The sequence below is a fragment of the Accipiter gentilis genome, chromosome 11 (assembly GCF_929443795.1).
Source record: "Accipiter gentilis chromosome 11, bAccGen1.1, whole genome shotgun sequence".
NCBI classification, from domain to species: domain Eukaryota; kingdom Metazoa; phylum Chordata; class Aves; order Accipitriformes; family Accipitridae; genus Astur; species Astur gentilis.
In genome coordinates, this window is record NC_064890.1 from 28,231,176 (window position 1) to 28,257,695 (window position 26,520).

General features: G+C 40.2%; 1 protein-coding gene across 2 annotated transcripts in view; it reads right to left on the reverse strand.

Annotated features, from left to right (window-relative positions):
* MET (MET proto-oncogene, receptor tyrosine kinase) overlaps positions 1–26,520 on the reverse strand; it is an 89,795-nt gene that overhangs the window by 36,925 nt on the left and 26,350 nt on the right. For both annotated transcript variants that reach the window (XM_049814427.1, XM_049814428.1), the window contains exons 3-6: positions 18,874–19,065; positions 7,314–7,448; positions 5,733–5,906; positions 131–291 (exon numbers count right to left, since the gene is read on the reverse strand). In XM_049814427.1, the coding sequence (XP_049670384.1) occupies positions 131–291; positions 5,733–5,906; positions 7,314–7,448; positions 18,874–19,065 (662 nt within the window). The remainder of the gene's footprint in view (positions 1–130; positions 292–5,732; positions 5,907–7,313; positions 7,449–18,873; positions 19,066–26,520) is intronic.

A 26,520-nucleotide genomic window follows, 5' to 3' on the forward strand; every position in this document is an offset into this window, starting at 1 on the left:
GGGATTGTTTCCTGTTTGAAATTTCAGAATTGGAGATGACACTTATAGAGTGAATGTTTATACTGTAAAAAAATACATACCACATAAAGAATATCTGTATAAAAGGAAATTCTTATTTTAGGTTTCTTACTTGTTTTTGTTGCTAGATTTTGCTTCCAGAGCACAAATTTGTCCTCCAATATGGACTACTGTATTTTTTAATTCAAATCTACTATTTTTGCTGAATCCAAAGTCCCATCCACACAGTGTCAGTTTTGTCCCACCTTCTAAGGGAGCGCTGCTCGGGAGAATCTGTTAAAAAAATACTGTGTTAGTTACATCAGCTTTCTTGAACTTCAAATGGAGTTAAAGAATGTGCAAAGGAATAATTTTAGAAAACCATTTCTTCTGGTAGACTATGTTCTACCATTCATCTTAATTGTTCTTCACCTTTCATTTGTCACATTATGAGCTTTCTCTGACAGTAGCAATAAATAACAAAACCTATACTAGAAAGCTTTGAGTGATAGTGTTTAGGGGCACTGAACAAGCTGTGCATTGTAACAGTCTTTTAAATCCTGCCGTTCTTGTCTTTCACATCTTATTTCTGGCATGTTAAACATACAATGTACTTATTTTGTTAGAAGCTGAATGCTGAACACAAAAGAGCCCCCAAATGACCATTTTTTGTCAGCTTGATGAAAGTCAGGTTCAGAGTGAAGTAGCTTCAAAGACACCATAATCCGATATTGCATTGGCTGTGATAAAGTTAACGTGACTTCTGCTATTCTTTCCTTAAATCTTTTACATTTGGTCACCTCTAATTCCGAGTTAAAAATAAACTACCCCTCAGAAACACAGAGACAATCTACAAAGGAAATGCTTTTTTTTTCTGTATATTGTAAATTGTCCTGTAAAATATAACAATGGTGGGAAAAATGTAGGAACACTATAGAAGTCTTGCAAAACTCAGTAAAAGTACTGGTCAGTACTGCATGTAAAAAAAAAAAAAAAAATAAATAAAGACATTGGTTCAGAGTTTATGGGGACTTTTAACAATACTGCATAATTTTGCAAACTTACCAGTACCACTGGACAAACAACAAAGAATGAAGGACTAAATTTATGCTTGCGGTCATAATGCCTAAATGTCTTAGACTTAATGCTTTAGTGATAGTAATTTTGCCCCTAAAATGCAACACAGCTGTGCCTTTCAAAGGACCCGACTTAATTTTCAAGCTGAAAGGAAAGTGTTTGAGAGATGCTTGGCTATTATTTCATCTGGAAATCCAGTAAGACAGCGCATTTCTTTTCAACTCTCTTGTAGCTATACTTCAAGACTCTCACAAATGAACTATTGTAGATAGAAAGGCAGCTGAAGAATACTTCAAAAGAATTATACCATATATTCTATATGGGTAAATTTACTGCCCCCATTAGAAACCAGACAAAGAGTCTGATCTAAAATGCACTGAAGCCAGTAGGAATCTTTCCTATTTTAATGAGCTTTGAATCAGCTCTCAATGAGCAAAGAAGAGGGAACCTATGCAGGAACAGTACCTTTGCACAAATCCCATAAAAAAGGAGTGATGCTTGCACAGCCCCGACACACAACACTGCAGCTAAGAGCGTGGAACAGTACTGTACCCTGTGGAGTCTGTGTTATTCCCAAGTTTAACTTTCCCTTATTTCTTTGGTTTTTGTCTTCGAAATCTGGATTGACTTCAGATCCCAGTGTTCCACTCTACTTAATATCTCAGCACACTATCTATTTTTGAAGTAACAAAACCCTAGCAGAAACTGAAACTGCTCTGTGGGGGTACAGGATGTCTCGATGTTTTGTACAATAATGCATTGACATGTGGCATTTGAAGAGTTTGAAATGTGATCCATAAGTGAGCAAAATAAGGGCGTTAAAATCAGGCTTGACAAAGCCATACAGAATAAAAAATGAAGGCACTTAACTGGTTTTGAGCAATCTTATCTGCCAAAAGAGACTTGTGATAGCAGCCCATGTGCCTTAATTGAGGGAGAGTAAAAGTATTTACTACATTCTGCCAGCAAATTTAGGAGGCAAGACCTCTAAGTAGATAACAAAAAATAAACCATATCTTAAACATTTGTATTTAAGTTCTGCAGAAATTCCCCCAGAGTGGTTTTTTTTCGTGTCTTTATTTTTGTTCCACTTGTTCTGTATGATGAAACCTCTGAAAGTCAATTGGTTTCCCAGACTTATTCTTGAGAGAGTCGACAGGAATGAATAGTGAACCTCCTGGACTTTGAACTGAGGTATACGTCGGAATCTTCTGTGTGCTTGTATCGCACAGGTAGTAACAGAAAGTAAGCAAAACCTAAATCAGTCATAAATGCTATGAAATTCAGGATTCAAAAGTTCTCTATGGAAAGGAAACTCCACTGATAACATGGAGCTAGTCCTGCTGCAAGGCCCGCCATTCTGCTTGTCCCTGCTGCTCTCTGGACTTTGGGTTAAGGGAGAGAAAGTTAACGTCTCTTTTTCTTTTTGGAAAAATTCAAAGCATTGTGTTTTCCTTTTGTTTATGTTGACAGCCATTATGCTAATATCCACTCACATATTTTATAAATCGTTGGAAGAAAGTATCTATTTATTAAAGTTTCAACAGCCCATTCATTTTAATTAAGAGGCAAGAACATGTACAGACCACATGTGAAATTTGCAGCAAAACCTCCAACCTAAACAGGCAGCAGAAGGCCTGATGTTCTTGATATATCTGAGACAAAAGCCAGCTAAAATGACTCACTTTAAAAACAACAACAAACAATGTCAGGTTTTTAACCACAACAAAGAACCAAAAGGGAGACCAATTTATTTCTTCTTTTACGCCGTTCACCTTTCAGCATGACCTGAATGCCGCACGCAGATGCCTGCAATTTGTTCCAGCACCAAGTCATCTCCCAGGAGACTCCCTCGAGTCCCCCAGCTTTCCTCTAGCACTGCTTGTCCAGGCTGACAAAATACGCCTCGTTGTTGGCAGAGGCGGTGGTTGGGAGCGGGGTACGGTGCTGATGTGTGGGATGGGAGCTGGGCTGTGGTGGGCACGTGTCCTGGTGCCAGCCCTGCTGTGCTGTCTGTAGCAGGGGGATGCTTGGGCAGAGCTGGAGCCCTGTGCTCCCCACAGGGCTGGGGTGCGGGGCTGCTCCCCGGCACCCACAGCTCCAAGTGCTTAAAGCAGGGCAGAGAGACAAAGGATCTGCAGGACGCCATGGCAAAACGCTGGGTTTCTTCTCTGCCATCCCTCCTGGGAGGAAAATCTTGGGGTTTTTTTTTTCCATCGTGCACTACTCTGCGTAATAACCTGGGAAAACTCTGCTGAAGGCTTAGCTAGCTAACGTCCCCTGGACCAGATCCTCAGAGAAGCTCTCTGTTCCCCTCAGGTTAAAGTGATCGTATGGCATATCTCAAGCAATCTGTCTCTCTGAAACTGCAAAGTATTAGGGGGAGGTTCGGGCTGAATTTCAGATGCTGTGCAAAGCAGGTCATCTTCTGTTTGCTAGGAACAAAACAAGCTTGTTTCTCCTATTTTATGCATATGGGTTTAAAGACAGATCAGAAGATGATGAATAATCTGTTTTATATTTTTTTCAGTAATCATGTTAAATGTCATGGTCCAGTAGAGCATGAAATCTGTCTTAACAGCTAGCAATCCAAAGGGATTTAAGTACTCAGCTGCATTTTTTTCCTTACAAGCCTTCTAGAAGCAACTCCTACCAACGCGGGCATGCTGTAATTCAAGATTCACTTTAAGATCCATCAGTGCCACAGATCCATATTCATTACAGAGGTAGACTGGGCTTGTGCTGAGCAGGCAGGGCTGAGCGACATGGGGAGGGGGAGCACCCGGCCAGCCCCACGCATGCTCCCACTGCCCCACGTCCAAGGCGCGCTCCCCTGGATGAGTCCTCCCACCCACTTTAGAGGGACTGAAGGTGGCCTTGGGGACGCACCTCTCGGCCTAAGCATCTCTGCATGGGCTCCCGGCGCTTGGTTCTTAAACTGCTGAGTGCACACACTCATAATTGAAATTAAACAGGGCTATAGGACCTCAGCACCTCCGAAAATCAGAAACCAAGCAGTTCAGAGCCTTTGAAATCTTTTTGGAGGCATGGTAATATACAGCCACTGCTGGAGAGTTTTGCCAAGAAAAAAACATTAAGGGATGCTACTTGTGCTTGAGCTCTAGGAAGGAGAACTAGCTCTGCAGGACAGGTGAGTTGCTTGGGCCTCCAGAGGTATATAAAAAAGTAGCAGGACTAATTCTCAGTGCATCCCTTTGAATTGGTGATTCATTGTCTCATACAAACCAAGGCCCGAAAGGACTATTTGATCATCTAATACAGCCTTTTTGAAATAAATGTGTTCTTGTATAAAGCAAAAGTAAACTATTCACATTCTGCATTAGCAATTTTTTTACATCTCCTTTGCCCAAAGGTAAATGGCAATAGAAGGCAAGGCGAACCGCCCCCCCCGCCCCCTTTCCATCCATTTTGGTTCTGATTCCTATAATGCTTCATTGTTTGTTCATTGAATTTTGCCTGTGTTAGTCCCAAATTTTGTATAAGAAAGGTGAAGATGGAAAACAAAAAAACCGCACTGTACACATGTGTTTCTAGATTTGTTTCTAGATTATTAGCAGTTTTGCCTGTGTGCCGTTTAAAGAGTTGTTGCACATGAAATCATCCGCCCGGTTGAAAGAAACATAGTGTTTAATTAAAAACCCCTTTTGTCTCCCTTTCTCTCTGAGAGTTTAGCATGTCGAATTTTCATCTTGTTTATGGGCTGTATGCCCATAAAGGAAAATGGTTTTTTTAACTACATGGCGTAGTTTAAATGCACTAACAAAAGCAAGTGGGTATAGGCGCTACCAGAAAGTTTTATGCTTGTCCTTCCCTCAGTTTTCTAGTCCGTTAACTGCCCTATAAACCTCCGCCTTCACAGCCATGTCACACTTCACAGGGGACGATCCGGTTACACCTACAGCCGGCCAGTACGAACCCTGCGTTAACCATAGCTAAATTAAAACAGGAACGCGCCGGCACGGCTCTCTGCTCGTCCGTGCGGTTTCGTTCTCGCACACCCCTGATGGCCTTTGGCCGGCTGGCAGCGGCCTCTGGCTGTCCCCTGCCCCGGGGAAGGGTGCAGCCACCGGCTCGGCGAGTGGGCCCATGGGAACAAGGAGCTGGGGAGGGATATTGGGAAGAAACATCTGCCCCGGGGTGGTGTTTTGGTTGACAGCTCTGTCACAGAGCTTAGGTAGGGAAGAGAGGGACTTTTGAGGAGCGGGGGCCTGAGGCCTCCTGCGCTGGGCCAGGCTGTGGCGGCTGTGGGCGGGAAGTGCTTTCCGCCACCTCCCCGCTTCCAGAGGGCCCTGAGAGGAAGGGTGCTCCCTTTTGTGACCCGCCTTTCCCGCCAGACGCCCGCCGGGCTGGCCCAGACCCCTGTTGTTTCCCCACCACGGGTGCTCTGCAGGGCTGAGGGTCTCCCGTTGAGAGGAGAGGTGAGCAGACGGACCGTCCACCGTCAGCGCCTCAGCCCGCGGCCTTCGGGGAGAGTACGTGCATCCAGCCAGAGGCTTTATGGACACTGAGGCCGAGGGGAAGTCGAGGAGGGCAGACACTTCATTTATCATAACTGCATACAAATAAACAGAAAATGTCCGCAGAGCGCAGACGGCATTCTTCCCTCAGAGATAAACACGAGAAATCCACTGTTTTACCTCATAAACCCTAGGCAAGCAGGTCTCCTGGGTCCAGGTGCCGCCGGGGCACTCGGGAGACCTGAGGCACTGCTGGCTGCACCAGCCGCACTCCATGAAAGGAGGGGCCAGCAGGCACCGGCTGCAGGACCTGAAGTGATGGCAGCCCGGCCCCTTCAGCGGGATCTTCGTTATCTGTCGACGGAAAGACATGATGCGCAGGCCCTTTTAATACATACAGTAAGCGGCAAGGAGAGTCTCTATTTATGCAACGCGCTCTGGTGCTACTCAGGTTTCAGACGTGCAAGCCGCGGTTCGGCTTGTCTTTAGCTCAGTAATTATAGGATCTTATAAGTAATTTAACTGACATGATTTTAAATTCGCTTGGGAGAAACCCTAAAGGCATCTTAATGTTATATACAGTTACTACCAGCATCTGGTGTTTACAGCAAGATAGCATTTTTTGCTGATGGAAAAAGAAAACAGCAGTGCGCTCCTCCCAGTTCTGCACTAGTTCTTGGAAAAAACAGTGTATCTCAGTATGTCTTAGTTCATACGTTTGTAAAAATAGGCATGATGGCTATTTCAACTTTGGCGAGGCTGTATTAGTATCTGTGACACACTTACAGCATGTGACGGCCCAAGTACTTGTTTTTTAACATCTATCATCAAAAAACCTACACTATAAGTAAAACATGAATTAAAATTTATATTGTTTAAAATACCAGGATAGTTACGGTAATAGTTGCTCTAAATATATAAGAATTATTCTCCATCAAAATATTAAAATTAGTATATAATTACATTACTATATAAGTACATCATACTTCTTTACACTTCAGTACCTTTCTTAAACTTATTTTGGACATTTTCTTGAAGATTACTCTTATAAATATCTCATACATTTCTAGTAAATGATTAATAACCATCTTTACTAATGGCTGATGTATTTCTGTAAATTCTTACGGAATCAAGGGGTCAAATTATTGCTTACGATTATGGTTTAGGATTATCTGTAATATTATCTGCTGATGTTTTAAACCTATTCTACAATGCATATCTACTTATGACAACAGCATATTTATGACAGCTCTTCATCTTTTATTAACCCTTTGTAGACTACATGCTAAACTAATTTTCAAGCCTTACTGTGAACACTGACTCCCAATTTTAAACACACCCATGTAACTCTTGCACACACAACCCTCCTTAGAAAGTTATAATGTTATGACAGAAACCAACAAAAGTCAGGAAACTGTGAGCACCATTCTTTTCTTAAGCCATTGTGTGCTTTTTCTTTGCAAACACTTGAATTAAGGACAGGGTTTCAGCCTTAAAATTTGCATTTCCTGGCTTTTGTTGGTTTATATCACAGCTCTTACATTATTTAAACATTTCTCAATATTAGGCCGTCGGTTTGTTTAGTGTGTGTGGGGGGGAAATCTTGGAGGAAACTTGCCCCTCCAATGTTCCCAAGGGAATGGCAAGGCTGGGAGGATGCAGAGCATAAAGCAGCAGTGTGAATAGTTTCTCTTACTGAAAGTTGCTGCTCTGAAGCAGGTTTACGCAGCGCACAGAAGGAGCAGATTATGAACCACTCACCTTTTTCCCAGTCACTACCAGGGTATAGCCATCATCTGCTAATGAATTCTCAACAACAACTTGGGGAGAGACGGGGTGGGAGTCTAGCTGAAAGCTGACATGTGGAGCTGTGAGTTCTGAACGGGAAACGACTATCTAAGAAAGAAAGAAATTGGGAAAATCAGCAGGCAGTGTGTGACACAAATGCATGCTGCTCAGCGGTCTCACATTCCTACCACTTCTCTGCTTGCATTAATTACTTCGCATTACATTGCATAATATTTTGCATAATGTTCCATCATGATCTGATTAAAGCGCTATAAAATCTACTTTATTTAACACAGCAAAATTATGGCTGTTGGAGGATGCTCAAAATACATCGTATTTATTAAAATATGAAGGATTTATTGCATGTTTTCTAGTCCTTTAATTTCAGGTATTTATAAATCAACCGTAAAAAATGAAGATGGGTCATTTAGTCAGCCCTGTACATTTAAGAAAGAATTTTATTTACATCGTCTATTTAAAAGAATCTTAAAACTCCAGGCCTTCAAAAGTTGAAGATATTTCCATTTATTTTCACTTCAGTCCTTCAGTTTGAAAAGTAAACTTTACCCTGTGTCAACAGTATCTGGTCTTGATGCACATGGGGCCATTAGAGAGCAAAGCTATGGCAGGCACAGGTCGTCACTGTGAGCAGCACTACGGAACAACCCCAAGTACACGGCGCTCGATTCCCAGAGCTGGTGAGGCCGCTATGGCTGCAGACAAGCTCCCTGCAAGAGGTGGCTGAGCACCTTGAGGTCTGGCTCCTGCTGATTTCTGTGGGAGCTGGGTCTCCAGGACAGAGCACTCAAAGCACCTTTTAAAGGACAGGGAGAGCTGGAGACTTCTTTGGAAGATGCTCCAAAACAGGAGCCTAATTTAGTTGTCCTGAAGCCCCTTTGCAAGAGCCCCCCCTGCCCCGGTCTCTCTCTTGATTTTAGGAGATCTTAGGGAGATTAGTCACACCAGTATGAAATTCCCCCACTAGTCATCTCTCTGCATCTTGAGTTACCTAAATACTTCTGAGAATTTGGGCCTATTCCTGCAAACACACGCTTAACTTTACTACTGTAACTTTGTTGACTTTAATGGGATGAGTCATGGCTGTTAAGCAGAGGCATAAAGCATCTGCAGATTGGGGTGGATATTTGATAGCAAGATTTTATAGGCTTGGGCCTGCAATCCACAAGGATGTGCACCCAAATATGATAGCATCAGGCAACAAAGGCAGAGGATTGTTTACATGAGGGAAGATCATGTTTCAAAAGCTGCATCATGTGTAGTTTACTTAAGGAATTTAGATAATCAACATTTGCTGAGAAGTTGATATTCAATGGGGTTCATTATTTAAAAAGATTGAAGCCATTCTGGAAATAACTTGTATGTCAAATGTTTAATTTTTCACTATAATGAAGCTTTTCTTCTGACTCCGAAGGCAGCATCAGAACAGCTAGGACATTGACTTACACGATTTCACTGGCTTTTTGCACTGCCAAGGTCTTTCAACAAGATGGCTGACTCCAAAACTAGACTTAGAGATGCTGTAATTACAGCTGATGTTTTGTTGTAATTCAAGACTTAAATAAAATATATAAGCAGTTAATTCATGGCAATAAGTGTTTCATGTCCCAGAGGTATTTACAGCTTGGGGTTACAAGAGTGGGTTTTTTCCTTTAAAATGAAACTGGCTTTGTTAAAGACTTTGCTATGGGTTTGTTTCACACTACAGAAAGTGCAGCTTTTAGAAATCAATAAGGTCTGATCATTTTCGGTGACACAGAAGTATGGTCTCTGACTCAGTGTATTAGGACATGAGCTCTGTTTTTATATTCAGGACAATGAAAAATAGAATGGACTGCAAAGCTGCATGAAAAAGCTTGATTAATGTTGGCATTATGGGGAGAGGTAGCACCACAGCTGCAAATACCTTTTTAGTTGATCATTAGCCATGTCTCATCTCGAATACCCACTGCTATAAAATGCTAAGAATTCTTTTCTATCATTAATCCAGGCTTCCTCTTATTGCCAAGCATTCTTTCTGATTGAGCCACAATGTTAACCCTTTAAACACATCTGCATTGCAACCTCAGAGCAATACGTGAAAATTTGGATTTCATCTCTACAATCTTGGAAAAATTATTCCGTACTTTAAACACTGACTGACCTTTATTTTACTGAGGCTGACTGTCAAATCACCTGCTCAAACCCAAACTGAATAGCCTTTGACCTCATGACATACAGGGAGCTCAAATTACATTTCCTAACTCATTTGGGACTATGGAATAAAAGTTTGGAGTTTGCTCAGAACTAAGCTACCAGCCTACAGTGCTGCTGTAACAGATACTAGATGCAAAAATGCTCTTTTTGGTCTATATAACTGTGTGGTTTTTGCACGCGTCAGCCCAGTCCTTGAAATCCTATCTTACCGTTATCCAACATAATCCTGAAGAAAAAGGCAATTTGAAGACAGCTTCCACAGCAGGAAGAAGAGGCTTCTTAGGACTCCAGTGACTTTCTCAGAAACCTCTGATTTTTATTGCTTGGGACTGGGCTGGTATGCATACAGTGTGACTTTAATCTACCATGGACACAGCACCATACAGGGGCTACATCCACCATGGAAATGGTTCAGTACTACAGAAGGATTTACCTTTACAAAGAGTATAAAGCGCTGGTTTGGTTTTGTTGGTGGGTTGTTGGTTTTTTATTTGGGGGGGGGTTGTTTGGGTTGGGGTTTTTTACGTTTTAATAATTAATTTAATAACCAAGCATTTCTCCAGAGCATCAGAGAAATGAAAGTATATCTCTGTGCCTGCACCCAAGCAGTTAGGAGAGAGGGAAGGTCTTGCACAGATAAAAATTGACTAAAAGAGAACAAACAAACATTAGCAGTAGATGGTCAGTCCTTGCAATAGTGAGAAGTCGCCAGAGGTGTTCTGCAAGGTGTCTGTGCTGGGATCCATACTGTTCAACTTACTCAGAAATGAGTTGGAAAAGTGGTTGAGCAGTCCTGTGACAAAGTTTTCTGGTGATCTGAAGGTGTTCAAGGTGATAAGGATGAGGACAGACTGTGAAGGATGGCAGAAGGACTTTACAAGACAGCATGTCAAGGCAATAAAATGGCAGGTAAAATACAACAAAGAAGATTAATTTAAAGCGGTAAATGATAGATAGTTCCATGAAAACATCATCTCACTGCTCAGCAGCAGTCAAAAAACCAAATAAAAACTTAGGAATTATTAGAAAAGGATTAGAGAACAAATCAGAAAACATCCTGATGTCATACAAATTCATGGCTTGCCTGAACGTTGAATTCTTTGTGCAGTTCTGGTTGCCTCATGACAAAAAGGGTATGTTAAAATGGGAAAAGGTTCAGAGAAGGGTAACAAAGGTGATCAAAAGGCTATAATGAACAACAACTGAGTAGCGTAGGTGTGGAAACACTATGAAAAAGGCATACAGAATCATGAGTGGGTAGAGACCGACCATTTATTCTCTTCTAATAAAAGTACTAAACACCATCAAAAGACAAAAGTGAGAGTCAGGTTCAAAGCAAACAAAAGAGTAAGACTTCCTAGAAATATGTGATGACCTATGGGATTCCTTGCCAAAGGATGTGAATGTAAGAGGGACACACATTCAAAGGGAAACTCCACATGTACGTGGAAGGAGCTAAACAGACAAAACCCAATAGCTCAGGAAATCCCCAGAATGGAAAATGGTTGGAGGCTTGAAGCAGAAGTTATTACATATGTTGCCTGAGTCCCTAGGCATCCACTTGTCACCACTGCTGGAGACAGAGCACTTAACTACATGGACCCTTCGTTTAAACCCATGTGGCTCTTCGGATGTTCTTACATATAACACTTTGGAGAATCACATTCATTATCAGTAACTACAGCCCCAGACATCCTTCTTAAAGCAATGTCCCTCTTTTTAAGAGAAAAACAAAAAAGCATCCATGAAGATAACAGCCAACAGTTAATTAATTAATTAACAGTTAATTAATATATTAATATTTCCTTTATACTGTAAGTCAGTGATTGCTTAGGTCCATGAACATTAAAATAATTCATTTAAATATTCTTTCATTGCCATCAGCTAGTATTAATGTTAAGTAAGAAGACTTGACTCTACATTTGTTTATGCATAATATGGCAAATTAAGACTAATAACTGAGTTGAAAAACAGCATGCAACAGCTTCTTTTAAAAATCATTCTGATGCTCAGTTCTGCTAGTCAGCAGGATTGAATTACAAATGTTACTGTCTACATATTGAAATATCTTCTGCAAAAATGAGAGGCCTTCTAAAAGCAATCCCATCTAAGTATCATATTGTTATTTTTCCCCTAGATGTCTGGCAGGTGTAGGCCATTACCCAGCAGAGATAGGCTCAGGGTTAACTTTATTGTGTAATGCCTCAAATGCCCTGGGATATGCAACATAGCCTTGCAAAGGGCACATATGTAGCTCTAAACGCTGTATATCATTCTAATCCATGGAGAGTATAATGGATCTCCTCTGAAGAGTGTAAGCTTTTCTACTCAAACTGAATATTAAAACATGTGTGCTCTCAAAACAGTTATTTGGCACCAGGTGTTAATTTTAATTTGACTATATGGATTTTGCATTATGCAACATTCGATATTTTTTCCGGGAGCATCAAGACACATTCTCTATCACAGAAAGAACAGCTATTATGAAACTGTTAAAAGATATGAAAATGTTACTTATCAAGAGTTTGCCAGAGTTTTCTGTTGGTTTAAAAGTGATAAAGTGGGAAGGATTGCAACTATTCACATTCCTACAAATGCACGTGTGCATAGTTTGCATTTAGCCTTAAGTAGGTCAGACTGCCAATATTGAAAAGCCAGGTGAATTGCTGGACCAGAGAGGCAGGACAGCAGCGGGCACTGAGGACAACCCTTGCAATGACTCCATGGGCATCCCATCACTCTTTCCTCCTTCTGGCTCTGTAAGGTTTAAGGTCCATGCTCATGTATTTCTTGACCTCCTCGCACTTGCTTCCAACATGGCTTGCCACTTGCACTGGTGAGTTTTGTTACAACTACATTTGTCTAGTGGGACAGGAACTAGATCACAAGGAGTTTGATCAATTTGAAGGTTGAAATCGCTTCCATTCAACTGGTATAAACTGGATTTGAATGACCATGCTGAAAGATGCAAAGCTCGGTATTTCTTTGCTCTGCGTCAACTCATTTTGCTGATAGGCACCCTGGCTTTGAGCCTCAATTGCTGGAGTGGTGAGACCTTGCCACTTTGCTGTTTGCAAAAGGAGAGCAATGCTGAAGGCTTGGCTCTCTTTTTGCTGAATTCTGGGACAAGTTTTTCCAAGCCTTGAGTGAAGTTACAAATAAAAAGCAGATGTGATTATTTTTGTCTATACTAATTTCTGTAGCATGCATTATGTTCCCTGGCATGTAATCTATGAAAGCAGCTATGACACATGCTAATTTCTCTCTTTTCAGGGAAATGAGATGTGTGTTAAAGTTTGGTGGTGGTGGTGTTTGTTTTTAATCGTAAGTGTTCCTGGGAAATGAGTGTGACTATCAAGTGTTCTGTCTACTTGGATGTGAAAGCCAACAGGTTCGTGCTCAGCATGTGAAAATTTCCAAAATCATTGATCTGTGAGAGCCCTATCCCTATTCCTCATCAGACAGAATGAGGGGCACCGAATGAAATGATAAAGCAGCAGGTTAAGGAAACCCCAAAGGAAGTTCTTCATCATTGAAAGCAGAATGAAATTATGGAAATCATTGTCATAGCATACCATGCAGGACAAAACAACAAATAATTTCAAAAAACAATAAGCAAAATTGGTGGAGAAGAAGTCTGTAAAGGACTATTAAATGCCAGATATGGGTGCAATTCCCAGCTCAGGGAATCTCCAGGCCACTGAGCGTCAGAAGCAGGAGGGTATTGGAAGAGGTATTGCTGTGTGCTTTTACTTACCTCATGCCTCTCCCTTATCCATCTTAGCCCCTGCCAGAGATAGGAAGCTTTAATCTAACCCCATACATCCTTTCCTAGAATAAGACTTATTATTATTCTGTATTGTTTCGTGTCTAACAAGTGCAGAGAGGCCCTGAGAAGGGTGAGTGCCCTGTTGTGTGACATGCTCTATTCCAAGGAGATCTATCTGTGCCATCATGCTTTGGTTCTCGTGCCCTAAGACATTTGCAGCCCAGAATCTGTTCAGACATGTGAGTGCGTGACCATGTTTTGCTAACGCTTGACTTCTCAGCTAGAGCTGGCTCATGTCCAGCTGGATTGGGCAGGACTGCAGCCAGCATGTGGCTGACTGCATCTCAGGGTGTGTGTGTACCCATGGGAAGACCTTTTCCTTACCTCCAGAAGCAACAGTATGGATGTGCTACTGTCCTGTGAAGATGAGGGGGCACGTGGGGAAGCTCCTCACTCCACAGCCAGCGCAGTGCTGACCCACTGTGCACTGAGTTTCACTGGTATAGTCAGAAGGATGAGATGGCCCTGCTGCCAAAATTGCATCTAAAGAGAGTGGTTATCCATAGTATTTGTAAAACATACAGTGACAACTTCTCTATCCCTCTCTTTCTCAAGAAGGTCACCAATAAGCAGTGCATTTGCTTGGGCTTTACCTCGGTAAGGCCAGCTTCAAGTGTAGGGACCACATGCAGTATTCTGCTTCCAAACATAGCATTATGCAGAGTATACATCAAGGGCACCAATCTCTTGTTCATTGTTAAGGCCAGACCAAATGTGAGCTTTTCAGAATAAATCTTGTAAAACTTTCCCATATCCCACTCTCCCCAGAGCTATCGGAAAGATTTCCCCTTCCTGAAGAACTTTGCTCTTTTCTTCATCACTCAGAAGTCACTCTCTGAAATAATACGAAGCTCCGGGCAGAAAAAAAAATGAAAAAAAATCACCTTGGAACTGAGCAAAAATAGAAGATATTTTATCTCAATTTATCAGGGGGGCTGGGGTAGGGTTGACAAACTATAATTTCCCAAAATACTGGCTAGTAATGAAAGTGCCTTTTGCAGTTGTGAGTTGTATTTTCAGCAGGGCTTCTTTGGCTTGAGCAGAGTAAAGCTGCTTTACACCAGCTGAAAATCTGATTCCTCAACTATAGCAGTGTGACTGGGTGCTGTTTTCTAATCAAATAACCACTGTGAAATACCTGATTCACTTTGCACCCAACAGCTGTACTTTCAGCCTGTGTTCCCAGTCACACTCTGAAAACAAGCACAATAAGAAAGGCCGAAACAGCTGCAACTTCTCAAGAGAAAAAAAAAAGAAGGGGGGGGAAAAAGCTTGTTGTCAGGCTCCAGCTTAGGAAGGAAGTAAAACCATTTTTCTTTTCTGTCTCATGCATGTCAGCTGTCTTAGAAAAATTATTACTGCTCTGTTTTGTAACAGAAACTCCACAATATTTGGTAAACTACAAACTCCAATCTATTCACGGCCAAATACAGATTTAACATTTCTGATGCAGCCAAAACATGTTCAGTATGTCAATGGGCTGCAATTACTCTCCAGGAGAGCTTTGGAATTCACCTCCTGGCCTCAATTATCCTCCTTAAAAGAACTCATGAATCTTCTGTATTTGGACCATCCAGATCAATTTTATTTTAGTTTTAGATTTTGGCTGAAAAAAATAAACATTTAGTGAAGGAGGCTGTATTTCCTTTCTAGTATTAGCATTTTCCAGAGCTATTTAAGCGAACAATTCTATTTAATCAAACTAAAAGCACAAACAGAAAACAACAGGTGACTATTCCTTGGTTGGATAAAGCATACCTACTTTTGCATTCTGAATATTATTGGCTCCTCAGATGACTTGTTTTAAATAAGAGAAATACAGGTTATATTCTGAGTTGGGTCATTAGCACAGTTCTGATGGGTAATGCCATAAGCTTCAGTGGAATCACTTGTAAAGATAGGAACTATTCATTATGATATGTCTCTAAAAACATCAAAACCCTAGAATCAGATAGCCACCACCTACAGAAGGAAAAACTTTGTTCTCAGAAACTACATGTTAAACCTTCTGTTGACTTCTGCAGCAATGCTGTGCTATAGTTGTGTGGTAAAGAGAGAAAAATGGATGGAGATGGAAATAGAGATGAGGAGGTGGTAGGAAGGCAGAAAGTGATGAGCAGCAGAAATGGAAAAGGAGATGGAAAGATGGCAAGAAAAGGGAAATAAGAAAAGAAGGAGAATCAAGTGGTTGGCTGCTGATCAAGTATAAGCAAGTATAATGGGAGAATATGAGAAATATTTTCAAATAAATTTCTCTTAGGTTGAACATCAATAGCTTGCTGCTGCACCTACTGGCTTCCACAGCACAGGCTTGGAGCTTCAATTCAATTTAGGTGACATCATCACTATGTTTTAAACATCTCCCCCCTCTCCCCCAATATGTTTCATAACAATTAAAGGAAACCCTAAATTAATACAGCAAAAATGTGAATTAAATGTTCATTACTTTCACCAAGCTGTTTCATATTTGGGTGCTTCAGGGTGTGGTTGTCAGAGACAGAGGTACTGTACTATGATTTCTTTTAATCTCACGGATGACTGCTAGTGCTGAAATTTATGTCACAAACTAAATTGTCTAAATGTGGTAAGGTTTGGTATTTCAAAGAGGATACAAGATGAACTGGATTCACTGGAAGGGCTTTTCTAATTTTCTAAAGGGATTTTCTAATTTTAGAAACCTATATATGAATATTTTTTCTTTCGCTTTTGAAGAGTTAGCATGAAAATATGTTTGCAAGATATTAATACAATATAACCAGTTTTAAAACAGATTCCCTGATAGGTAGAATTTTGCAACTAATTTTCTCCGAAAGCATACCTGTCTCTGAAACGATATAGTCAGTTCTGAATAGCTACAAGTTACGAGGGGATTGCATAGGAAAATTCAATATTCGAATGTACAAAGAGCTAAAAATATGAGTGCAAATAACTGTGCAAAAGTGAGGTATGTAATAAGTGAAAAACTGAGGATTCTTTGCAATATGTTCAAGTAGATTTGTGAGCGAAATAAAAGAGAACATCATTACATTTCTTTGCTAAAAAATGTGGGGAAGTGTTTGGGGATATCTTTTTGATAAATTAAGTCATTGTTAGATTATCCTGATTTTTTTTTAACCCATTTTACTTCAGTAATGGTCATTTAATAGCTCAATTTTTAATGATCTCCATCTCATTGCAGTTAATAGCTATATTTCCATAGAAACACTGCAAATCTGCTTTAGCTGGGCATTTGCTAATGAACATGTTTGAAAGCACTTCCTAGATAACTATTAGTGAAAAAAATAAAAGATTTAATGTAAGTGAACATTAAATTCTGCAAAAAGCTGTGTCTGCTGTATCCTATAGACCTAGTATCCCTTCCAAGATCATTTAAAGGCAAAACAAATTCTAACCTTTTTATTTGGAGGTAGTGTCATTAAAGGTAGTCAGTATGCTTATTCTCCTGCTGGTTGCACCAAACCCTCAAAGAAAGAGCTCCTATTTATTACAATATGAGCCCAATGCTGACTTCCCCCTGTAGCTCAAACCAATCTAATTCAATGATGAGAATATTTCTGCTAATGGCAACGTGCAGTTTACACAATAGCCTTTCTTTTGATTTGTAACTGAACGTGGAATGGGAAATGTATTCTGGAAATATCTTAATTGTTCCTTGAGTTGGGCAAACGTCTGAATGAAGTGTGTGGTGCAGAACTTGAATGAATAATTTAAAGAATGTTACAAATAAAAATAATGCTGCCTTGTGCTTTCCACCAAGCCTCCCTAAAAGCTTTGTGACAGCCCAAAAGAAATGCTGCGAGTAAGACAGTAGTTGTTATTAACTGTATTTTGTAGATAAGGAAATGGCTTCAGAAAGGTTAAACAAATTGCTCATGTTCGCTGCGTGAACCAGCATCTACATTTAAGAACAGAGCGTAGGTTGGTCCTGTGCTCTTAGCATTTGCCTTTCCTGCGCTGAAGACAAACTGCAGCTTAAAGTTACCAAGGTCATCATGGGAAGTTCAGGTAAAACTGGCAGGGTTGTCACTGAACATTTTGTTAAGTTCCTATCTTTTAGGAGGAAAGAGAAAAATGATTTTCTCCAGTTTTTCATCTGTCCTTTGTGGTAAATCACTTTGACCTCCTTCCCTGTAGGAGCATTATGGATTTTGCATTATGGGGCAGGTTCTGTGTCCAGTCTGTGCAGAAGACAGAAGTGGAGGTATAGGATTCCCTTTGTCCAGACAGGGTGCATATACGGGGGACAGTATGTAGCCCTACTTACTGCATGTGGTAAGGACAGAGAATGAGGGGAAGGGAGAGAAGAAAGGGAAGGCTTGTTTTTATGAACAGTTACATCTGCCCAAGTATTTTCTAACGGAAGTTTATGGGAAGCGGGAACACTGGAAGGGCACAGCAACTGATGGCCTTCTCCTCAGGTTTCAGTTAATGATGGTTGGGGGACAACACTACTAACTTTGACGACTCTCTGCAGCCTAGAGAGCAAGAAGGGCCAAATACTGCCAATACTTCAGGAAGCCCACTAGAAGACAAGTAATACTGGCAGAGTAAAAGGACAGAGGTCCTTGGGCGCAAGAGGGATCCAGGCTGAGATGCACATCCAGGCTGGACACTGTAGCAGCTGGAGAAGCCAAGGTCTCCAAGGTGGTCATTGCAGGATGACAGTGCTTGAAATAAAATGGGTGAACAGTGAGAGCCCTTGGTGCTTTCAAAGTATTTTGCTTTCTGATGTTTGATTTTGGCTGCCAAGTTTTGAAAAGACTGTTGGCTCTGTGGGTTAGATTTATTTCATTAGTCACCTACAAAGAAGTCATATAGTATAATTTACCTGTCTAGATTAGTTATGTACTCAGTGGAGGGAGACAGACTTCTCAAGAGGGTGATTTACCACTTATTACGGAAAACCTGGTTTAGGACAGGAAGAATTGCTGTCCAAAAGAACAGAGTGAGACGGGAATGAGCAAGAGCCTGAAAATCCAAGATGCACTCAGAGAAACTTGAAAGTAGTTGGAGGAGGAGCTAATCTCAATTCTACAGCTATGAGTCACAGACTATGGGTACACAAGCAAGTAATTTGGTGCCAGAGGAGTGGATTGGTATATAGAAACAACTAATGCTGAGGCTCCTGCTTCTACATTATAAACTGCCTTGGCATTTTACATTGAACTAGGTTTAATCTGATCCTCTAGACAAACGCCCATATGAAGTGTATATCTGAAGTTGTTTGAAGAATCAGTCACTGTTTTGGACATTTCTGCCCCATCTGAGTTTGGAGCATATTTGTTATGTATCCAAGACAGAGCTTTCAGTTTAGTTTCCTTTGAAAGAAATCTAGTTTGTATGGACCAAAACTGCTTTGTGAACTGAGCCAGCTGGACTAAGTAGAGCTCATGGTAGAATTTGCTCCAAAAACCATTGCTCCAAACCACAAAGCCCATGTAAACACTTGAAATGCTGAGTGAATTGTGAAGGTGTCATAGTAATATTTACCTGCATGAAGCGGCCCTCCGAAGTTCCCAGATTAGCGACAGTAAGGTTCCCTTTGGTGAAGACAGATATCGAAGTTAACAGGACACTGTTGAACTGGCCCATGAACAAGTCAACCCTCTGCAAAGGAGTCGTAACTTCTAAGCGATATTCATCATCTTGTGCTCTGCAGTACGAAGCATTTCTTGAAAAAGCCTGTTTGAAAATGAAGTACAGATGAGTACTGTCTTTATGAGTAGGAATAGATCTTTGTCAGAGTGAAGTCATTTAGCACAAATGCATTTGACCAAAAGTATTTTAAAATGTTTCAAACTTAATTGCTTCATCAGTTATGATGTTCCATGAGGAAGGCAATGACTTCTTAATGTTATGGGAATGTTTCTTTTAACTTTTTTTTATCCCGTCTTTTGGAAATATGACATAGGGGTCTTTACGTAACCAGATGATATGTATATAAGCACATATATCAAGGTATCCTTTCTCTTAGCTACTTCTGTAATGCTGCTTCTCCAAGGGTCTCAGAATTCTTTGACTGCAGAGCCTGCCCAGTGACACACCTGCTTCTAAAAGACTGATTCCTAGAAAATGATTCTCTAAAAACATTGCAATTTTTTTAACCTTTTTTTGCATCAAAATAATTTCCAATATTCTTTTCCTTCTGTTCTCTTTTCACCGCCTTCTTCAGTGATAAGACAGAAAAGGGGAGAAAAAGATGGAGAAAGAGAAAAGGGAGATAAGCCAGGAAAAATATGTTTCTGATTGTATATTTAAATGGAACTATGGGGAAGCCAGCTTTTTATAATCACTTAGGCTATTGTATTGATCATCTATGGCTCATGCATTATTTTGTCCAATCTCTGTATGTCTTGAGTATACTATAATAGTTGCTGCATTTGCAGTATTTTCTCATTCAGTTTGGGAATAGAGATTACATGGTTTTAATTTTCATTGGAAAAATTCTTGAACAATACACTTTAAATTGTTCTCTCGAGAAGAATATAACCTGCTGTCCTGACAATTCAATAGTAATCTATTAACTGATAATTCCATTACTATTGATACTACATCATCTGTTTTGGTGAGATCGTACAGATAATAACCAGGAACCCCTGAAAGGATCTCTAACCAGTTTAAATTTGGAAGTCATCTAGCATGTTCCCACTGTGACATACTTTATGAATAAACATGTAGGGAGATCATTAAGGATCTTATGGTGGTTCCCTCTGCTGAAATCAATAGAGAGCTTCATTTTTCCTAATTTTTTAATTGATTTGTTGTTGTTGTTACAAACATGTTTTTAAAAGATATTTTAAAAAGCTTGAATTAAACCTTTTAAAGACAGGCAGAGTCTTTCCACTAAATTCAACAGATCTGGATCATACCCTTAAAGAACACGTAGGAGTAAAATTTTATTTTCTTGTTTTCTAGATTCAGATGTTGTTCCCTCAAAGTACTATGAGAAAGCAAGCAATGAACCAAGAATTTCATGCTGGCTTAACTCTGGTGAATTCTGGAAAAAAAACAAGGCATTGAAAAGGCTGTTAAAAAAATGTTCAACCTAATAGCTCAGTCCTTTGCTGTTGAATTGTAACATTTCTGAACTGTGCAGAGCAACAGCAGTAGCGGGCAAAGTTTTCTGTGAACCCTGGGATTTGCAGTGAGCACTGGTGCCAGCTTTTCTCCAGGTGCCCTGTCAATTTACTGTATCATTTAGGTCAAAACCTGAGTAAGACCAGACAAGAGCAACTGAAATCTCTGTGCAGTGCCTTAATGATACAGAAGGAGGGCTTCTAGATTAGATCTGATACAGCAGTGACTTAACAGTTCGGTTATCCACATACTAAAGGGTTTGCTGTATTAGTTTTGGTATTACCTGTTAACGTATGGTGTGCTTTGCTCAGCAGGAACTGAACTAATACTTTGCACCAGGAACACTGAATACACTTTAAATATTTTTTAACCCAGTATTTGACTGGGTTAAATAATCAACAGACAAATTTAGCTTTTCTTTGTTTTGGCCACCAAACAAGCTAAAAGCCTTTTTCTTTTGCACTCATATCCTACCCAGTCTAAAAGTATTTCTGAAACATCTGTGCAAAGATTACTCATACAATGAGTATGAATAGTTCAAGTGCAGAAAGATGTACAGTTTTCATGCTTTCTGAAATAAGGCAGATTTCTGAATTTACCCTCCCCCAACTTGGGATCTCTGCTCTTTGCTGTAACTCCTTTTTTTCCATAAGCAAATGACTTTGGGGAGAGATGTTTCTGTGCTAACCTTAAAAAAGGACTTCCTCCGATGTAGTCATCTCAACACAATTTGAACATCCTGGCATGCCTCATGAAACCCTGTTCATGTTCTTTTTAACAAGTGGCTAGGTGTTCCCGCTTGCCCTGCCACCTTTCCTAGCTTCCCCGAAGTCTGTTCAGCCACAAAGTCAGCTCAGCCTTCCTCAGAGATGTTGTAATTTTGGGTATTTGCCCAAGAAGCTGCAGGTTGTTCCACATATGGCTCTCTTGCAAAACCTGGCGCTCCATGGATTAACCATAATGTAAGGTTAGCTGTTTAAGAAATAGGAAGGCTTTGATCTTTGAATAGAAATGCAGAGATTAAAAGGCTACTTAGAAAACTAAAGGAAGATTGATAACACAGAAAACTGCAGCAAAGAAGCTGCTTTAAATTAACTCTTTGAAGCCTGAATCTCTCCCTCCCTCCCTCCCTCTGTCTCAGTGTACACATAAGTATCCATTTGGCTGTCAATGTGGAAAAATAACTGATGTCAGATGATGCACTCTGGGTATTATGCCAAGTTCCAGTGACAAATCACACAACTATTGAAATGGACGATTAGAGCACGGGTAAGTGCTTGGGTTGGGCTATACTGCTTCTCTTGTCAGAGGAGAGGTGCCAATTGCACGTGTGATTCATAGGGAGGGCTTTGTGAGGCTGGTGTAGGTGTGCCACTGGAATGCAATGAGGTGTGGGCAAGTCCTGCCTTTCAGCAGTATCCAGAAGGGTAGGAGATAACCAATGCTATCTTATTTGTTCAGAGGGGAAGTTGTGGTGTTTCAGAATTTACCCTGGATTGGGTCCACAGAAGATGAATGCGCCAAAAAATTCTCTAGACATCATTGAGCTGGCCTATCAGGAGCTGTCACTGTTTGGCAGTTAACTGACGATTTATATATCATATTCAGTGAGCATGAAAATAATATTTCGGACAGAGCTGCACATTTGAAGCCAAAAGCCAAAATCTTAAAGCCACTAATGAAAATCTCAAAAAAATACCCGGTTTGGTCATTGTCAGAACCGATCATAGAGTCTAGTCTCTAGTCTGAATATTAGACTCAGGGAAATAAAAAAATCAAAATTTTAACCAAACACGTTTTGTGAGCTTTTCTGTTATTTGCAGCAACTGCAGTTTGGAGAAACACTCCTCCAGGCTCGTCCTGCTACAGCTGGCCAAAACCTGTTCTTCTTAGTTAAGTGCAGTGCTCAAATAGAAAGTGATATTATGTGTAATGTCTTAATGTTATGTTTAATGTCTTGAATAAACTAGAAATTAATGACTTAATCACTGCAGAACATCTCATCCTGTCTTGTGAGTGATCCGGAGGACATCATTAAAATTAAAACTTAATTTGACAAATTGGAGCAATGGTCTGAAAGTAACTAGGTAAAATTTCCTAGTGTCAGTTGTAAAATACTACAGTTATGAAGATGAACTCAAGTGAAAATAGGAATAAGCAGGAGTCTTATTTCCTGCTGGTTTGTTTATATGACTTATAACTTGTTGGCTGTCAGGAATCAAAGTCCTAAGGATCGACTTTTGTTTTCTGCTATGGATCCTAGGAGTCTCCCTCAAGAAGTGGGCACCCACAAGTGCTGACAACGTTTCTCCTTTGAGCATTTCTATGGCATAACGTGAAGCAGGGAGAAATGAGCTACTGCTAAATGAGCCGGATCCTGGTATCTGCAAATGGCAAAAATCCTTTTTTAAAGAAACTGCTGTAGAGTGAATGAATAGATGATTCTACATGACAAATTGATTCCCAGGACAATTAGAAACAGAGAGGGTGTATGAGTTGCTTATCTCTTTTGTTGTAGAGGTCAGTGAATTAAGCTGAATAATAAAACTACAGTTTTCAGGAGTGTGTCCTATTGGAATCAAACACATAATGGTGAAGAATTTACAGATACAGCACACTCTGAACAGGAAGAGTGAGGAACACAGAAGAACCTTATCAGATTTTCCTTTCTAAGTTTTCTTGTGTATTTTTAGCCAACACGGTTTCGCTGTTCTGTAATACATTTGAATTTTCTGGGTAGTTTGCAGTGTTTCTCTTCAGGTGAGACATGCATTTGATCATTGCTTCTCTCCATGTGAAATACAGGAATTGAAATTCTGGCCCCAAGAACTCAGTGAAGCCAGGGTGTTGCCTGAAGAGGGTAAGTGATTTCATCATCATCATGCTGGAGGTCTGTTAGAGGGCTGGAGTTAGAACCTGTATTGTCTGTTTCACAGTCCCATGTAAATAAAAGTGAGGGACATTATATATTTGGCCTATCATTGTTGTCTTTGAAAGGAATTACTCCTTAAATTTCATAAATCTCATAAATTTTCCCAGCTGTCACATATCAGTTTTTTTAATTCTGGGCTCAGTTAGAGATGACTACTAAGATCCTTGTACTTATAGCTCTTTGACAAAATGGAGAGAGGAGAAAAATACCCAGGACAAACTTTCTGGCTTCTGACACCTTTACAGACTCTGTTCACTTCATGCCTTTTTCTGTCAGTTCCCTTGGCAAAGGGAAACTGTCTCCCTCCTCCTTTCCCATGTGATTTCATGCCATAGCTGGTCAGAGTGAATAAAGAGTAATGGAGAAGAGGTGAAATATATAAATAGCTTTCTACTATGCTATCACAAAGGAATATTTTTTCCTCTGTAATTTGCAGGATGGAAAGTTTGTGAAATGGACAATATTTTACTACTAGCAATTCTAAAAAGTCATATTCACATTTACTGTTCTCACTATACACAACTGTCACAGGGTGTCTGAATTCTTTATGGTTATGAGCACATTCAATGCTGATACATGGAAAAAATATGGACACATTTATTTTTTGGAAGTAATTGACCAGAAAAGAATCTCTTGTGAACAAACTCCAGCGCTGTAGGCAAAAGAGAAGCCAGCCAGAGTTGAGGAACATGAGAAACAGAAATTCTTTGGATGTAGCATGTTGGCTTTTGCCAACATGATCAACTGCAAGTCCACAGTGAGACTCCTCACCCGCTGGGTCACTGTAACTGCAGTCTGAGTTCCCAAAACTTACTGCTGCTTTCCAAGAGAAGCAACTGTGGATAACTAAATAGGGTTGGCCGTACATCACTACTAGTCATATATACTACTAGTCACAGCAGGCCAAATGCACATGAATAGTGTTCCTTACTGGCACCAAGATTACATTACATTCATATTCTCCCATTTCACTTCCTTTATCAAATATTATCAATTAAGAGATCGGGTCTTTCGTACTGAACTATCGCACATATGCGTATGGATAGGGTCAATAAGTCCTCGGAAAGAGGTAACCCAAATGGAAGAGTCAGCTATTATTTGCAGTAGGGACTGCACGGAAGCCAGACTAGGGCAGTCTGCTGGGGACACGCAGTGCATACCCCACCTGCTGCTCTCACAGCACAGAAAGACAGCTAATTTCCATGTTAATGTGGCAGTGATTGGTACTAGGTATGCTGAATTTCTCTTTCATGCCCTGTTTTGTCAAACAACTAACTTGTTCTTCCCAAAAACTCCATGGGAAGTGGAACAGAAATCACTCAGAAGTCACATCACAAGAGAAAACTATTTGAAAACACAGTATTCAAAATGCTATGTGCTTTGTAAAACAGATTTCTGCACAGTAGCACCAGACATCATTACCAAGCACTTGTAATCCTCAGCAAGGGAAAAACAAGTAATAAATGGAACAGCTCAGTTTTGCCAGTGGACACAAATTTATGTGCTAAACAACTCCCGTAGAAGCAGATCCACCATGCTTCTGGTTTCTTCTTGACCAGTGAAAGACACCTCGAGGAGGTAGGTGCTGTGAACTCAGTCCAGCGTTCATGAAGAACTGAACATGCCTGGGGCAGGGGACTGGGTTTTCCTGTTTCTAAGAACTTCTGCTGAGGCATTGAAGCTTTACTCTAAAAGGTGAAAGAGTTTTTTCCTCTTTTTGTTTTAAACAAAGAATTGTTTCCCTCTTCTTCCTTCCCCCTCTTCCCAACATTCCTCAGGTATTTGAAAGCAATTCAAAGATTTTTTTATAAAATACAGAAGAATTATGTTCCCTTTCTGAGAATAAACTTTTCAAATCTCATCTGCAAAGTAGGAGATGTGAAGAAAAAGCAAGCAACTGGAAATGGCCCTTTAAGATGGAAACAGTCAAGCAATCGTAACGATGCAGCGGTCACTGCTATGTCTTGCTACTGCCTGGAGATGGTCCGAGTTACACAGGAAAACAACCCTTCAAAATACTACTTGTTGCAAAGTAAGGAACAATTTAGAGGGAATTACTGAAGGATTAATTATCTTCAAACTACACTTTCAACTTCAAGGACTTGATCTAGAACTTGCTGAAGTCAATGGGAAGATTACACAAATTTTTATGAACCCTAGAAAAACTTTTTCAAGAACTCCATTGATGTAAAATGTTACATAGTATCATCCCACTAATTCTTAATACTTGTTGCTTTGATCTACTTCACTGCTAAAATGAGAAGGGGCAAAGGAGTTACTGTACTGATACTCCACTTAAGGTAATAGGTAAAAAGACATCCATGTTAAATGTAATTAGTTAATACAAATTAAGATGATTACATGTTCTATTGTCAAGATCATTCAAAGAGTTATTTGCTTTTGTCATCGAACAGTGCTGCATTAGTTCTCATAATCTGGTTAGTGCATTAGCACTAAGTAAATCCTATTGATTCAGCAGATAAAATGGACCTAAGTAATCTTGGTATTTTGCTGATTTCCCTTATATTAATTTAACATTTAACTCAGTATACAGATTATCAAAGGAGAGGTGTTGACTAATTATACATTTTGAAGAAATAAAATAATGCATCGGAGATGCTGTGTTGATAAAAGCAGTTTTGCTGTACATTTGTAGTGTACATCAGGTGCTTTTTTCATAGAAGTCCTTATTTACATGGAAGCTGCGATGAAATAGAAAAGCTGTGAATTGCAAGTAGACCAGTTATCCTAAGATAATGCTGAGTGCGGAGACTCTTATTCCAAGATAACATTGCACAACCACTGCCTGTCTAGCCAAAACAGTGGTGCAAGAGATGTGTGGGATAGAAAGGAGTCCAGAAAATAGGAGAAAATCATGCAATTTGCCCTACTTTCTACAGGCTGTGTATAAAAGCAGGGTAACAACTGCCTTAAGGGAATGAGGCTCTCATTATCACTTCCCCCAAGATCATTCTTCCTCTAACATTTCATTGTTTTCACCCACTCCATAGGCAGTGCAAGTAATATTACTTTGTGACCTACACTTGCTTTCTGAACCATTTATGCCATGGATCTTCTTCCTTAGCACTATTTTTTTATTTACTGTGGGATTTGACTCTGGTTTTACT